Source organism: Puma concolor, chromosome B3 (genome assembly GCF_028749965.1).
Source record: "Puma concolor isolate L17-30 chromosome B3, mPumCon1.1.hap2, whole genome shotgun sequence".
NCBI lineage: Eukaryota > Metazoa > Chordata > Mammalia > Carnivora > Felidae > Puma > Puma concolor.
The window spans coordinates 117,695,933-117,712,646 of NC_141672.1; the positions used below are offsets into that span (position 1 = coordinate 117,695,933).

Here is a 16,714-nt window from a genome sequence, read left to right on the forward strand (position 1 = left end):
CCCAGCCGTGCACTATCTGAATAACAGTAAAAACCTACTTTGAGGCTTGTCTCTTGTTCCTGGAGCAGAGTTGAAAACCACCTGTGGGAGAAGCTGCTCCGCAAGGCAACAGCGGCAACAGCTCGCTTGCTCTACTTCCAGCATAGACCCTGCTTGGCAAAAGGGCTTCATTTGCATTCCTGATCACTATTGATGACAAAGAGGAAAACCAGATGGCATGAAGCTGCAGGGCCTCTCCTCCTCTCACTGTCATGCCTCAGTCAGGTACAACTGGTCACTATACACAAGCCGCCATACCGGAGTTCTTGGCTGAGGACCAGCTCATGGGGTTTGTAGTATGTTTGTTAATGGCAATTCTGGAAAAGTTTCACGTAAGAGAGGGAACTTTTTACTTCGGTCATTAAATTAAACTAGGTGCAAAAATCAAGTTAGGGAGGTGGAATGTATAGTAGGAAAAAACTCCCACCCCTCCCCTTTGCCTACTCTAGCAATGTTTTCTCAGGTTCTTTTTAGATCTGAGAATCTTTCCTGAGTCTATCATTCCCTCCCTTTTAGCCACTTCATTCCAAGGCAGTCTATATCTCCCCAAGCTCAGGGATTTCAGGGAAATGACACACCGCATGGCCCAACCACCTCAGCTCAGAGAGCCACCAGCAGAGGCAGCTTATTTTACAAATGAGAGCAGTAAAAAAGGGGAGCCATAGGGGTAGATAAATAGCAGAATCTGTACTATCAGACCTGTTGGATGACAGCTGCCTTTGAAAAGTTTAAAATCTGGCAAATTGGGGTGCCTGGGTGGCGCAGTCAGTTAAGCGTCCGACTTCGGCCAGGTCGCGATCTCATGGTCCGTGGGTTCGAGCCCCGCGTCAGGCTCTGGGCTGATGGCTCGGAGCCTGGAGCCTGTTTCCGATTCTGTGTCTCCCTCTCTCTCTGCCCCTCCCCCGTTCATGCTCTGTCTCTCTCTGTCCTAAAAATAAATAAAAAACGTTGGAAAAAAAAAAAAATTTAAAATCTGGCAAATTAAGCCTGATTCTGAGCTAGGCTGTTTGCCTATGCATAGGTGGTAAAAATCAAAGGAGTTCAGCAAGTTACACTGTCAGTGCCACTTAGGGAAACTACCTTAGTAAAGAGGCATGCCCACCAGAATCTGCCAGTGACCGATGGAAAATAACTTGGTAATCTCTCTTAGCCTCAGAGTCGGCTTATTTTCTGTTTTAGCGTGGAAAGCACATGCAAATTTCTATACTCAGCAAACCAAATACATCAAAACCCTATTACTGTCTACAAAAAAGCCACACCACATCTGATTTTGCTCCAAATATAATTAAGTCATCTCCACAATACTTCCTATAACTGCTACTACTGTTCTAGATTTATATTCCCTATATTCAAACCCTCAAACCAAAATGAATATTGTACTTAGCTCCTTTCTACTTAATTAAAATGATTATGATTCCTCCTTTGTTCTTTAAGATCCTTCAGTAACAATGGTTTTCAAACTGTATTCCCAGAAGCCCAGATAATAATGTGGTTTGGGGTGGAAGGGACAGGGAGAGGGGTGAAGAAGACCACTTCTCCACAGCTGCATTTATCTGCCTCAAATGCCACGTTTGAAGAAAAGATCCTAATACTAAAAAAAAAAAAAAAAAAAAAAAAAAAAAAAAAAAAAAAGAGGAAATACAAACCAAAACCACACTGAGATATCACCTCACGCCAGAGTGGCTAAAATGAACAAATCAGGAGACTATAGATGCTGGAGAGGATGTGGAGAAACAGGAACCCTCTTGCCCTGTTGGTGGGAATGCAAACTGGTGCAGCCACTCTGGAAAACAGAGTGGAGGTTCCTCAAAAAATTAAAAATAGATCTACCCTATGACCCAGCAATAGCACTGCTAGGAATTTATCCAAGGGATACAGGAGTGCTGATGCATAGGGGCACTTGTACCCCAATGTTTATAGCAGCACTTTCAACAATAGCCAAATTATGGAAAGAGCCTAAATGTCCATCAACTGATGAATGGATAAAGAAGTTGTGGTTTATATACACAGTGGAATACTACTTGGCAATGGGAAAGCATGAAATATGGCCTTTTGTAGCAACGTGGATGGAACTGGAAAGTGTTTGCTAAGTGAAATAAGTCATACAGAGAAAGACAGATACCATATGTTTTCACTCTTATGTGGATCTTGAGAAACTTAACAGAAGACCATGGGGGAGGGGAAGGGAAAAAAAGTTACAGAGAGGGAAGGAGGCAAACCATAAGAGACCTTTAAAAAAAAACTGAGAAGGGGGGGTGGGAGGGAGGGGAAAGTGGGTGATGAACATTGAGGAGGGCACATGTTGGGATGAGCACTGGGTGTTGTATGGAAACCAATTTGACAATAAATTTCATATAAAAAAAAAGAAACTTGGGGCACCTGGGTGGCTCAGTTGGATGAGCGTCCGACTTTAGCTCACGTCATGATCTCAGTTTGTGAGTTTGAGCCCCGCGTCAGGCTCTGTGCTGACAGCTTGGAGCCTGGAGCCTGCTTGGGATTCTGTGTCTCCTTCTCTGCCCCTCCCCCGTTCATGCTCTCTCTCAAAATAAAATAAACATTTAAAGAAAAGAAAAAGAAAAAGGAACTTAAAAACCATTGAGGTAATAGACTAGACTACCCAATATAGTGACCTAGGTGACTACCCAGGCACTAGCTGGTTACATGAGAATTAGGACTAGCCAAACTTCCAGATGACCAGGGCTTTCAGGAGATAAGGACAGCATAGTAAACAAACGTAATTTATTAAAACCCTAATTTTAGCCAATGGTGTCAACCATCCATCTCCAACTGTTTTTTACCCCAACAACTAGTGAATCAGAGTTGAACCTCTGGTAAAATGTAAAGGCAGTAATAGGCAAGCCAAAGTGAAAAGTCAAAGATCTGATTAGTTGGCTCCTATGCCTTTAGTTGTTAATCACAACACACTAAATAAAGAGCAGACCAGATCCTGTCAGATGTAGGATATAAATGGACATGAAATCAGCCCCCTACCCTATGCCATGATAGGTAGTATGCTACATTAGCCACAATTCCCAAGAGACAATGATAATAAGCCAACCGCAAAGCCACTTTAGTTAATTCCTACTGCAAGCCTCTGATTCAGAATCTAGGTCATTGTGTTTCAGGCATAATGGAGAGGGAAGAGCAGCCGGTGGAAAGCGGACCTGGTGCAACTCACCAGTGCAGAACTCCTTGCTCACGTTGTGGGGCACAGTGATCCGCCGGTAGACAATGGGCTCCGACTCCAGGATGTTCTCATCGTGGCGGTACCGAGTAGGCCTTTCATTTGGGATGCCCCGGGAACGGGTACCAGTTCTCCTCTCATAGGTATCAATCTCTTCAAACACAGCTGCCTTGTCAAAAAGGGCCAGGTTCCCTTCAAAATCAAAATCTGTGTCTGGGATCTCCTCGATATCATCCCCAAAGCACTCATCATCTTTATTCTTCATTTGGCCATTCTTTAATCCACTTTTCTTTGGAGTTGCCTGATTTGGGTGTCTGCTACTAGATGACCCTGGAGGGAAAAACAGGGACTAAGGTCAGTATGCCGACAGTAAGTGCTCAGTGGAAGTGGAAAATACATTAGTGCTTTATGGAGAGTGTTACAGGAATCAAAGTGAAGACTGTAAAGAAAGGTAAGCTATTCCTAGATCGTATTAAGTAGCACAAACTACCACAAATCTCCTGGAATAATAGATTTGATATATTACCTAAGTAATAATCAATATAAAATAAGTACAACTCCTGGAAATCCTAACCAGTTCTACCCTTCACAAGGAAACTGGTAATGACAGAGGCTTTTTTTTTTTAACAGCTGAATGTCAAAAAGGTGGAAGGGCGCAATCCCTATCAAAATAACACCAGCATTCTTCACAGAGCTAGAACAAACAATCCTAAAATTTGTATGGAACCAGAAAAGACCCCAAATAACCAAAGCAATCTTGAAAAAGAAAAGCAAAGCTGGAGGCATCACAATCCCGGACTTCAAGCTATACTACAAAGCTGTAATCATCAAGACAGTATGGTACTGGCCCAAGAACAGACACTCAGATCAATGGAACAGAATAGAGAACCCAGAAATGGACCCACAAACGTATGACCAACTAATCTTTGACAAAGCAGGAAAGGATATCCAAAGGGATAAAGACAGTCTCCTCAGCAAATGGTGCTGGGAAAACTGGACAGTAACATGCAGAAAAATGAACCTGACCACTTTCTTACACCATACACAAAAATAAACTCAAAATGGATGAAAGACCTAAACGTAAGACAGGAAGCCATCAAAATCCTAGCAGCACTTCCAACAGATCCTAGAGGTTCCATCAAAATCCCAGAGGAGAAAGTAGGCAAAAACCTCTTTGACCTCAGCCACAGCAACTTCTTACTCAACATGTCTCCAGAGGCAAGGGAAACAAAAGCAAAAATGTACTACCGGGACTTCATCAAAATAAAAAGCTTCTGCACAGCAAATGAAATAAGCAGCAAAACTAAAAAGCAACCTATGGAATGGGAGAAGAGATTTGCAAACAGCATATCAGATAAAGGGTTAGTATCCAAAATCTATAAAGAACTTACCAAACTCAACACCCAAAAAACAAATAATCCAGTGAAGAAATGGGCAGAAGACATGAATAGACACTTCTCCAAAGAAGACATCCACATGGCCAACCGACACATGAAAAAAAATGCTCAACATCACTCAGCAGGGAAATACAAATCAAAACCACAATGAGATACCACCTTACACCAGTCAGAATGGCTAACATTAACAACTCGGGCAACAACAGATGTTGGCAAGGATGTGGAGAAAAGAGGATCTCTTTTGCACTGCTGGTGGGAATGCAAACTGATGCAGCCACTCTGGAAAACAGTATGGAGGTTCCTCAAAAAATCAGAACTACAATATGACCCAGCAATTGCACTCACTACTAGGTATTTATCTAAGGGATACAAGTGTGCTGTTTCAAAGAGGCACATGCACCCCAACATTTATAGCAGCACTATCAACGATAGCCAAAGTATGGAAAGAGCCCAAATGCTCATCGATGGATGAATGGATAAAGAAGATGTGGTACACACACACACACACACACACGCATGCACGCACAGGGGAGTATTACTCAGCAGTCAAAAAGAATGAAATCTTGCCATTTGCAACTACGTGGGTGGAACTAGAGCATATTATGCTAACCGAAATTAGAGAAAGATAAATATAGGACTTCACTCATATGAGGACTTTAAGATACAAAACAGATGAACATAAGGGAAGGGAGGCAAAGATAATATAAAAACAGGGAGGGAGACAAAACATAAAAGACTCTTAAATATAGAGAATAAACAGGTTTGGGGGAGGGGTTGAGGGGGGAAGGGCTAAACGGGTAAGGGGCATTAAGGAATCTACTCCTGAAATCACTGTTGCACTATATGCTAAGTTGGATGTAAATTAAAAAAATAAATTAATATCTGAAAAAACAAAACAAAATAAAAAATGAAAAGTGGAAGGAAAAGGGTACAGCAGTCTCTTCCCACAGGTCTGAGTGGTTTGACCCCAAATGTCCAGGAGTAAAGAGAGAAATACCCCCAGAGTAAAAGAAGATCAACTCCTCATAACCTGAAGTTCACAAAAAAATACTACTCAACTGGCTCCGAATTCTATGCTTCCCAAGCAAACAACCTTCTAATTTTTAATGTGGTCTTAGCCTAGAACCCAGCAGGAGGGAATCTCTGGTTTAGAGAGATTCCAGATCTTGAGCCAGATATACATCTATCACTGTAAGTTGGTATTTTGACTTATAAACCTGTTTTTAGATCTCTCTTTTTTAATGTTTATTTATTTTTAAGAGAGAGAGAGAGAGTGCGAGCAGGAGAGGGACAGAGAGGGACAGAATCCAAAGCAGGCTCCAGGTTCTGAACTGTCAGCACAGGGCCTGACTTGGGGCTCAAACTCACAAGCGTGAGATCATGACCTGAGCCGAAGTTGGACACTTAACTGACTGAGCCACCCAGGCACCCCTAGATCTCTTAATGTGATCTTTTCTCAGAATTTAATACTTGTAGAGAAGCAATTTCTGAACCATCAACCGACAAGGATCATACTGACCTGATTCTACAGTGACCACACCAAGATGCACATCAACACCAGAACAGCAGACACTCTCTATCTGGCCACCACACATCAGTCAACTACTCTTCTAGCAGCCAAGACAGAAAATCCCACAGAATTCTCCAGACCATCCACTCCTAGAGAATCCTGAATTGAGTTTATATTCTGACCATCCTGAAAGGGTGGACCAGGCTAATGGTATGCCAAACTGAACCTCCAATATGGTTTAAATAAATGTGATGTGCTTCCTTTTGAAAGATTGAGATCTTTAATTACTGAAAATACTTAAATAGAGATTAGAATGATCACGAGCAAACTCCCTCACATACAGCATCCCAACTATACTGCTCTAACTTCTCACAGCAACTCCCTTCTACCCCATGGAGGAGCCAGGACACCTAGGCTCTAGCTGCAGTTCTCGTTAACATGTTACATAATCTCAATTTCCTTGTATGTAAAATGCTCACTGTTTTATCCCCAGCAGAGTTCCTAGCACACAGCAGGCAGTCAATAAATATTTGTTTAACAAATTAATCAACATTGGCAAGATCAATTGCAATAATTATTCTGAAAGATGTGTACTGTGCAAATATAACTCGTGTCCCCAAGTCTTCCTATTGCCAAATATTGGTATAGAAAAGGGCTGAGCTGGAAGATGAGATTTAGGCCTCTGAAAATAACTAAGCTTGGCCAAAATTATAAAGGAGAGGAAGATCTAGCTGAGCCACCATCAACAGCTTGGATTATAAAACAATGACAAAATTGTCAAAATGTGGGTTAAGTTCTAGTTCCAATAATCTGACAAAAACATTTAGTGAGAGCATGCTATGTGCCACAGCCAGGTAAATAACCAAGACATGCTACTCAAAAAGGAAGGAGGAGAGGGGTAGCTGGGTGGCTTAGTCAATTGAGCGTCCAACTCTGATTTCGGCTCAGGTCATGATCCCAGGGTTGTGGGATCAAGCCTTGTGTCAGGCTCTGTGCTGAGTGTGGAGCCTGCTTAAGATTCTCTCCCAGTCTGTCTGTCTGTCTGTCTCTCTCTCTCTCCCCCTCCATCTACCCCTCTCCTCCGCTTGCACTCTCTAAAATAAATAAATAAATTTTTAAAAATTTTAATAAAAAAAAAATTCTTAAATTAAAACTCTGGCAACAAGTTGCCATGAGACCTTTTCCCATGCAAAAACTGTAGGAAGCACAAATGTTCATTACTGGGGCAAGGGATTCTTGATTTCAGCTCAGGTCATGATCTCATGGTCGTGGAATCGAGCTCCTTCTGCTTGGGATTCTGTTTCTCTCTCCGCCCTTCCCCGCTTCGTGCTGTAACATAAATAAACTTTTTTTTTAAAGGAGGAGTGATATGTAAGCAAGCAACTAAAATACAACGTCGTAAGAATTATAACAGAAATTTATATAAAGTATCACAGAAATGTGGATGAAAAAAGCAGAGCTGGATTAGGAATGGGAGAGCAGGCATGAAAATACAAGGTCAGGGTAACACCCTCAGCAATAGAAGCAGGCAGGGGAAGAACTAGAAAAAAGTCCAGTATACAGGACTAATGTTCTGCCTCAATATAAATCAAAGCATACTATTAGAAAACAGGTCTCTGGCCCTGTGGTCTCGGCATACCCAGGAGTGTAAAGGATGATCCACTGGGATGAAGGGAGAAGATATTTCATACTCTATTTTTTCTTTTAACTAAAAAGAATAAGAAATTAGGCTTTATGAATTTAATGTTCAGCTAGAAATTGGCACCCTTATGAGGTTTCATGCCAGCCAATCACTGCCAGTACTTGACATGTTGGAAGACAGAGTGATGTTCCATAACAGGACGTGTATCCGTGCAAATGGACTTGCATCAATTTTTTTATGGTAAAATGTACATTAACATAAAATTTACCATTTTAACCACTTTTAAGTATACAGTTCAATGGCATTAAGTATATTCACACTGTTGTGCAACTATATACATTTTTAGCTACTAAAGCATACTAAAATGAGTAAATGGCTTAAAAAAGATTCCTATAAAGAAACTATGCATTAAAGATAATACTAATAATGCAATCATAAGTGAACAAAAGAATGGCAGAGCTAACACCTCTCCGATTCCTCTCAGGTCTTCTCTAGCTAGAATGAAATTTTTAAAAAATTGATCAGATCTAAGAAGATGGTCTCCCAAATTCAAAAAAGTATCAAGGTTATTCCAAACATGAATCCATATGGACTATCATTGATTAACCTCACCCTAAGTGTATATTATATTCTACATCAGGAGTCTGCAAACTGTTTGGCGCTCACCAAATTCAGCCCACTGCTGTTTCTGCAAATATGTTTTCTTGGAACACAGTCACACTCATTTGTTTACATAGTCTAAGCCCACTTCTGTGCTGCAAAAGCAACGTTAAGTATGTGAGACAGAGACTTCATGACCGGCAAAGCCTAAAATATTTAACATCTGACCCTGTACAGGAAAAGTAGGCCTCTCAGAGAGAGGTATTCTTTCCAGTTTTGCCTTTTTTTCAGCTACTACCTTTCCAGCGATGAAAAAATTTTTAATTTCTTAATTAACTGAACCCAGGACCGGTTCTTTGAACCTCTGTTTCATTCAAAGTGTTCAGGGTGTCACTTATTAGTCTTTCAACTCCACACTCAGTCTCTGCGGTGTTGGGCTGGGACTCCACAACTGCATCTCTCCTCCTGTCAGGTCCCACCACCAGTAGTAGACATGTGAAGAGAGTGGAAGGAACAAGGAAGGAGGAGTGACACGGGACTGTCTCCTTCTTGTTCGCTTGCTGTTCACACCAGCATTGCCCTGGCAGTCAGTTCCGGTCTCCCGTTTTCCTTTCCGCCTCACGCAGACAGAACAAGCTTCAGTGCAGCTCCCTGGAACTAATGGCACCAGCTCTGAGAAGCCTCTTCTCTGAACTTCAAGTTTCTGATAACAGCAGCCTGTTCCCTATTTCCCCTCCCTCAATGTCTCTTTTTGCTTTTTTGGTCTTCTAACACCTACTTAACCAATTCTATTAAATTTCTTCTGAAATAACTAGTATGGTTACTATTTTCTTAAGTGGTATACCAAGATTTAAGAAAATGAGTGACTCACAGCTAATCACTCTGTTCTAACCAAGTATTGATGTTTAATAAGCAAAAAAGTTTTGAACCATTAATAAAATATTCCTTTAAAAATATTTCATGTTTATTTCATCCTTTGTAAATTGTAAAGGTAAAGAACTTTCTGAATTACAGACACACAGATATACACAGAAATAGTGCTTACAGCTCCAACCCTAAAATCTCAGCCATGGGCCAAGATTAAACACAGACCAGTATAGATGCTAAAGGGCCCATCTTCTCCCAGTGGGGATGAAAATCTTAATTGACTTGAGCTCAAAGTAGACAAATAGAACAGACTAACCAGATTTGCCATTGTCTCTCATCCAACAGAAAGCAAGTATCTAGAAACATTAATCCCCTTAAACAGATCAAGTGATCAAACCATAAAGCCAAACCCCTAATCACTGCTGCTACCAATGGGGAACAGCTTAGCTATAGACAAAGCAAAAACACAAAATTAGTAAGGTAAAATACTAAAGAAACAAAGTCAGCCAAGGTCCTATTGCTGCCCTGGATTCAGTCCTGGAAGCCAAGAGAAGATGCACCTGGGCTTCATCTCCTCAGAGGTACAACACTGATTTTTGTTTTTACAGCTTTACTGAGGTTTTATCAGTACACAAAAACCTGTACATACTTAATGTATACAATTTGATGAGTTTGGACATATGCAAAACACTTGTAATACCACGACCACAATCAAGGTAATAAATATCTCCACCTCCCCACCACCTCCAAAAGAGTCCATGACTCATAGTTATTCACTCTGTTGAAAAACCAAATATTAATTTTTCAATAAGCAAAACATTTTGAACCATTAAACCAAATTTAAACCAGTATTACTGTGAAAGTTTACTTCATGTTTATCTAGTCCTTTTTAATTTGTTCCTCTGTTTCTCATATCTCATGTATATAGCATGTATGTATTGTAGGAAAAAAGCCAATCAATTGGTGAGCCCATCAGGAGTTGTGTCACAGAAATGTTTACTTTTACAAAAGGAAGTAAAAGAAACCTAATGAACTAATAACATCAATATCAGGAGTCAAATACTTCATGCTTATTTTAAGGCACTATTAGGCCAAAGCACAATTTCCCTGAAGCTGAATATAATTTATCTGAAAGAAAGGAATTGGGGTGGTCTCCAGGAGTCTCTTCATGTCAGCCAACTGTACCTATAATCATACCACTGTTCACTGAACCCAAAACACATTTCACATTTCACCAGGACAGAATTTTGATCAGTATTTTTCTATATTCATTTTTAAAATATTCATTAAGCATCTGCTATCCACTAGGATCTGTGTTAAGTGCTGGAGAGTCAACGGTGAACAATATCAATATAGCCCCAGTCCTCACCTGAAGTTACTCTCACCCCCCTTTACTACCATTCCCAATCACTTCTGCAGACCCAACAAACTGCCTGTATCTTCCACCATGACACTTTCAATAGGCCCTTGCCACAGGTAAGCAATTTTAGAGTTTTTTTGCCCTGTAAGCAGATTCTGTTGTTGCCTATCTAATGTCCAGATCTCTTCCTCAGAACAATAAGATAGATACCATACCCTCCTCTCAGGGGAGGGAACAAGTAAATTTCTAAATCAATCATGGTGGTTCTCATGCCAACAACTGATTTAAGCATGGGCACGTGAAGAATACTGGTCAAGAAGACAGAATGGGGTGAAAGGTGGAGAGTAGATCTTACAGCAGTTTCTGATAACAAGGTTTCCTCATTCCTGAAGAACTTTTGATTCTCAATCAGGGGCACTATTATGCCCCAGTGGGACATTTGACAATGTCTGGAGGCATTTTTGGTTGTTACAAGTGGGGGTGGTTGGGAAATATTCCTGGCATCTAGAAGGTGGAGTCCAGGGATGCTGCTAAACGCTTGTCAACTTGCAGAACCTATGCAGCTGGCACCATCTTAGGCTTTGATATGCACATTATCTCAGCTATCTTCAGACAACCCAATTAACCTTAGCATTCTACCAATGAGGAAACTAAGGATGTTCCAAACCGATATGTCTAAGTTAGGACTTGAACTCTGATCGGTCAGATTCCAAATTCCATGGTATTTGTGGAGACAAGAATAAGGAAACCATGTAACTCTGACAGACCTAGGCAAAGTGAAAAGAACTAGCAGAGGATCATGTCTAGAAAATGAGCATAGAAGGCAAAAGCAAAAAACCTATTCAGTACAGCACAATGGTAAAAAAGGAATTCAAAAGCAACAGGAAACAAGTATTCCTTTTTTAGAAGTAACTTTTTGTTAACATATGTTTTTTTTTTTTTTAATTTTTTTTTTCAACGTTTTTATTTATTTTGGGGACAGAGAGAGACAGAGCATGAACGGGGGAGGGGCAGAGAGAGAGGGAGACACAGAATCGGAAACAGGCTCCAGGCTCCGAGCCATCAGCCCAGAGCCTGACGCGGGGCTCGAACCCACGGACCGCGAGATCGTGACCCGGCCGAAGTCGGACGCTTAACCGACTGCGCCACCCAGGCGCCCCCATATGTTCTTAATAGTGCATAAAATATACAGAAAATTGCAGATATTCACTTAACTTTTTTAAAGTTTATTCTGGGGTGGGGGGAGAGAGGGAGAGAGGGAGAGAGGGAGGGAGGGAGAGAGGGAGAGAGAGAGAATCCCAAGCAGCCTCTGCAATGTCAGCATGGGGGCCCGATGCAGGGCTCAAACTCATGAACCATGAGATCATGACCTGAGCTGAAGTTGGACGCTTAATTGACTAAGCCACCCAGGTGCCCCGAAAATTGCAGATATTCACTTAACGTTTTGACATGTTCCCTTCTAGTCAAAAAATATGCATCCATCTTATAAAGTTTTGTACCTTGCTATCTTGCTTAGGAGCTTCTGTTTCATGAATGATTTCTCCAAATATCTTTTTATAAGATTTTTTTATAGGGGCTCCTGAGTGGCTCAGTCGGTTAAGCGTCCGACTTCAGCTCAGGTCATGATCTCATGGTTTGTGAGTTTGGGCTGACAGCTCAGAGCCTGAAGCCTGCTTCAGATTCTGTCTCCCCCTCTCTCTGCCCCTTCCCCACTCACACGGTCTCTGTCTCTCAAAAATAAATAATAAAACATTAAAAAACATTTTTTGAAGATTTTTTATAGACTATACCCTATTGATGTATACCATGCCTACTGATGAACTTTTAAGCTATTTCTCATTTTTACTGTTACAGACTCAGCCCAAACACACCATCTTGATTACTCCAACTGAAAGATCACCCCCATCTGACCACCTGCAGCAGTGTGGGTACCGTTCATCTAGCACTTGCCCCATACTACCTACTTTGTTTTGCAGTTATCTGTGTTTTTACTCTAACTCAAGGACAATGTAAGCAAACAGAGGGCAGAAATTTGTCATTCAGACCTGTCACCCAATTCTATGCCCTGTCTACCATAAATACACAAATCTCTGAATTCATAAAAACAACCATCTAAAAAAACAAAAAAACACCCCATACAAACAACAAAAGAGTCTAAAGAAGTCACTAAAGAAAAGGCAACTTGAGATGAACTATGAGAAAGAAAGGCAGCTATCAAATCTTTGCGTGACTGAAAAAGACAGGAAGATGAAGCTGTCAACAATAATAAAAGAGGGGGTATGAGGCAAGGGCTTCAGAGGAAAGGAGTTCAGTCATGCCCAGTATGAACGGACAATGAACTATCCTGAATCTATCACAATGACAGATGAAGACAAGCAATTATCAGCTTGAGAGAAGACAGGGCAAAAGCAGCAAAATAGGAAGCCACTTTGGGCTCAGCCTTAAGACTCTATAAACATCACTTGCAACCAAACCAGAGTTGTGTCTTTAGAAGGTATCAGGTATTTTCTCACACTCTGAATACAGAGCTTACATTCACTCATTTGACAAATATACACCAAGGATCAGCTATGTTCCAAACACTGCTAGGAAAGTAGACAGCAAAAAAGGTTTCCAAGAGGAAATACTGACATCATAGGTCAGCAAGAAAAAGATAAGAGATTATAAAGTAAATGAAAAGCAAGCCAATATGCTCAGTTGTCTCTGATTCTTCCTTTTCCTCATACTTTAATACAAATATTGGGAAGTCCTGAGTGAATCAGCTGTCTCAATACTTGGCTTACTCAGCCCAAGGGCCTGGCTCTATGTTTAAAATGGCCTTTGGCAAATAATTAAAACGTGTTTGTTTGAAATATAATATATATAAAACTAAACAGCAAAGCCCTTGTTTAGAATTTAAGATAATAAAATATTGGGGGGGGGGATAAAAAAATAAAATGGACTTTGGCCACTAGGAGAGAAAAGCGCTTCCCTTGGAAAAGATAAACAGTGCTTCATAGATTTCTTTACCTTTCAATTACAAAGGCCAAGTATGTGTTAAGACTAGAGGCTGGCCGCCTTCCTGTGCCATTTTGCTGCCAGCCTTTGGCACAAAAGCCCTTTGGCCAGGATAACTTACAACAAACCCATTGTTGTGTAACCCTCAGTGCCACTTATTTATTGGTTTTTGTCACACACACATTGTAAAAGGGAACTTTGTCCTGCACTTAGCACGCTAAAGGGCACCTGAAGGTCAATGGCAAATGTTTTAATGTCAGACTCAATGGGCTTCACGAAGAGATAACTGAGAGCATCTGGAACCTTCTTTTCAACTCCCCAACTTCTAGGCCTTGGTAATAATTCAACTTCTTGGGCTCCAGCACCAAGAAGGCACATCCAGGGCACATCCAAGGAGGTTAAGAAGTTATAGTAGGACCTCGGATGGTGGGATCATTGGTAAAATGAACAGACCATACACAGACCTGTATCCTTAGCCAGTCTCAAATGGTTTCCCTCAGCTTCCGAGGACTAATATTCCATTCATCTACTTGACAAATATGGAGCCTGTCTGGGATTCTCTCTCCCTGCCACATACACACTTGCACTCTCTCTCTGTAAAAAAATATATAATTAATTAACTTAGGACCACCTGGATGGCTCAGTTGGTTGAGCATCTGACTCTCGATTTTGGCTCAAGTCATGATCTCCTGGTTCGTGAGATGGACCCACACGTCAGGCTCTTTGCTGGCAGCACAGAACCTGCTTGGGATTCCCCCACACACACACCCCTTCCCCACTTGCACGTGCACACATTCTCTTTCTCAAAATAAACAAACCTTTAAAAAAAGTAAATAAAATAAAATCTGCTTGTGCTAAATCTCTCACAAATGTTGGATTAGGTAACTATAACTAACAAATCCCTCAACAATCATCACTAACCTTAACAGAATACTTAAAAACCAGAACTGAAGAGGGGTGCCTGGGTGGCTCAGTCAGTTAAGCATCTGACTTCAGCTCAGGTCATGATTTCACGGTTCGTCAGTTCAAGCCCTGTGTCGAGTTCTGTGCTGACAACTCAGAGCCTGGAGCCTGCTTCAGATTCTGTGTATCCCACTCTTTCTCTGCCCCTCTACAACTAGCACTCTGTCTCTGTCTCTCAAAAATAAAATAAAAACGTTAAAAAAAAATTCTTAAATAAATTAATTTTAAATAAACAGAACTGGAGATTATATTCCTATACTTTATCAATCTACTAGTTTCAACATCAATAAACATATACCAGGAAAATTTCTATTTACATATCTCTAATGAGAAAACTACTTAATCTCTATTTCTTTATCAATGAAAAAAACAATGATAATCTACATTACAACTGCAGTGGGAAGAAACCAATCTATTTTCTTGGAATCCTTAAAATCCTCTGGCAGACCTTTCTACTCATCTTACAGCGTTCACTAAACAAATAAATAAATGCAACTCAGTTAAGCATCTGACTTCAGCTCAGGTTATGATCTCACGGTTCGTGAGTTCGAGCCCCACGTCAGCTCTGTGCTGACGGCTCAGAGCCTGGAGCCTGCTTCTGTTGTCTCCCTCTCTCTCTGCCCCTCCCACACTTGCACTCTGCCTCTCAAAAATAAACATCAAAAAAAATAATAATAAAAACAAATAAATGCAACTCTACCTATCACAAACCAATTCCAAGCCACATCTCATCATCAAATTCCCAGGTCACAGACATTTTCCAAACTAATCTGGATTCAGAAGAAGTTCTCTGAAAGAGGATAACATTTTTTTTTTTTTTTTTGCCATGATCCCTTTACCCTATTTATGTGCACTTAATAATCCAGGGAACAGACTAAACAGCAAAAGCAGAAGCATCATCCACCAGGGGATACTTTTTGGAGTGACCCAACTTTTTTACCAGAGTGACTTGTTAAAGATCAAATAAATTACTTGCTTGACGTTAACTGCACTCTTTCAAGAGAGTTGCTATAATTGTTGGTAAGGGGAAAAAAATTCGATAGCCTTACCATAACATCCAGCAATCATACTCCTAGGTATTTATCCAACTGATCTGAAAACTATGTCCACATAAAACCTGCACACAAATGTTTCTAGCAAGTTTTGTTCATAATCATCAAAAGTTGGAATCAGCCAAGATGCCCTTCAATAGGTAAACGGACAAACTTTGATACATCCATACAATGAAATATTATTCAGCAATAAAAGGAAATGAGCTATCGAGCCACAAAGACATGAATGATTTTTTTTTTTTTTTTAGTTTGAGGGAGAGAGAGTGCGAGTGGGAGAGTGGGGCAGAGGGAATCTTAAGCAGGCTCCATGCTCAATGTGGAGCCCAACACAGGCAGGGCTCAATCCCACGACTCTATCAAGATTCAGACACTCTGGGAATGCAAGCTGGTGCAGCCACTCTGGAAAACAGTATGGAGGTGCCTCAAAAAACTAAAAATAGAACTACCCTACAACCCTAGCAATTGCACTACTAGGCATTCATCCACGGGATACAGGTGTGTTGTTTCGAAGGGATACAGGTGTGCTGTTTTGAAGGGACACATGCACCCCCATGTTTATAGCAGCACTATCAGCAATAGCCAAAGTATGGAAAGAGCCCAAATGTCCACTGATGGATGAATGGATAAAGAAGATGTGGTATATATATACAATGGAGTATTACTCGGCAATCAAAAAGAATGAAATCTTGCCATTTGCAACTACATAGATGGAACTGGAGGGTATTATGCTAAGTGAAATCAGTCAGAGAAAGACAAAAATCATATGCCTTCACTCATATGAGGACTTTAAGAGACAAAACAGTTGAACATAAGGGAAGGGAAACAAAAATAATATAAAAACAGGGAGGGGGACAAAACAGAAGAGACTCATAAATATGGAGAACAAACTGAGGGTTACTGGAGGGGTTGTGGAAGGGGGAATGGGCTAAATGGGTAAGCGGCATTAAGGAATCTACTCCTGGGGCGCCTGGGTGGCGCAGTCGGTTAAGCGTCCGACTTCAGCCAGGTCACGATCTCGCGGTCCGTGAGTTCGAGCCCCGCGTCAGGCTCTGGGCTGATGGCTCAGAGCCTGGAGCCTGTTTCCGATTCTGTGTCTCCCTCTC

General features: G+C 41.0%; 1 protein-coding gene across 4 annotated transcripts in view; it reads right to left on the bottom strand.

Moving 5' to 3' along the window:
• EDC3 (enhancer of mRNA decapping 3) overlaps positions 1–16,714 on the bottom strand; it is a 61,647-nt gene that overhangs the window by 19,463 nt on the left and 25,470 nt on the right. For all 4 annotated transcript variants that reach the window (XR_015252804.1, XM_086711216.1, XM_086711217.1 and 1 more), the window contains exon 4: positions 3,218–3,553. Coding sequence is in view for 3 of the 4 variants with exons in the window: in XM_086711216.1 (XP_086567342.1) it covers positions 3,218–3,553 (336 nt within the window). In the remaining variant the exon portion in view is untranslated. The remainder of the gene's footprint in view (positions 1–3,217; positions 3,554–16,714) is intronic.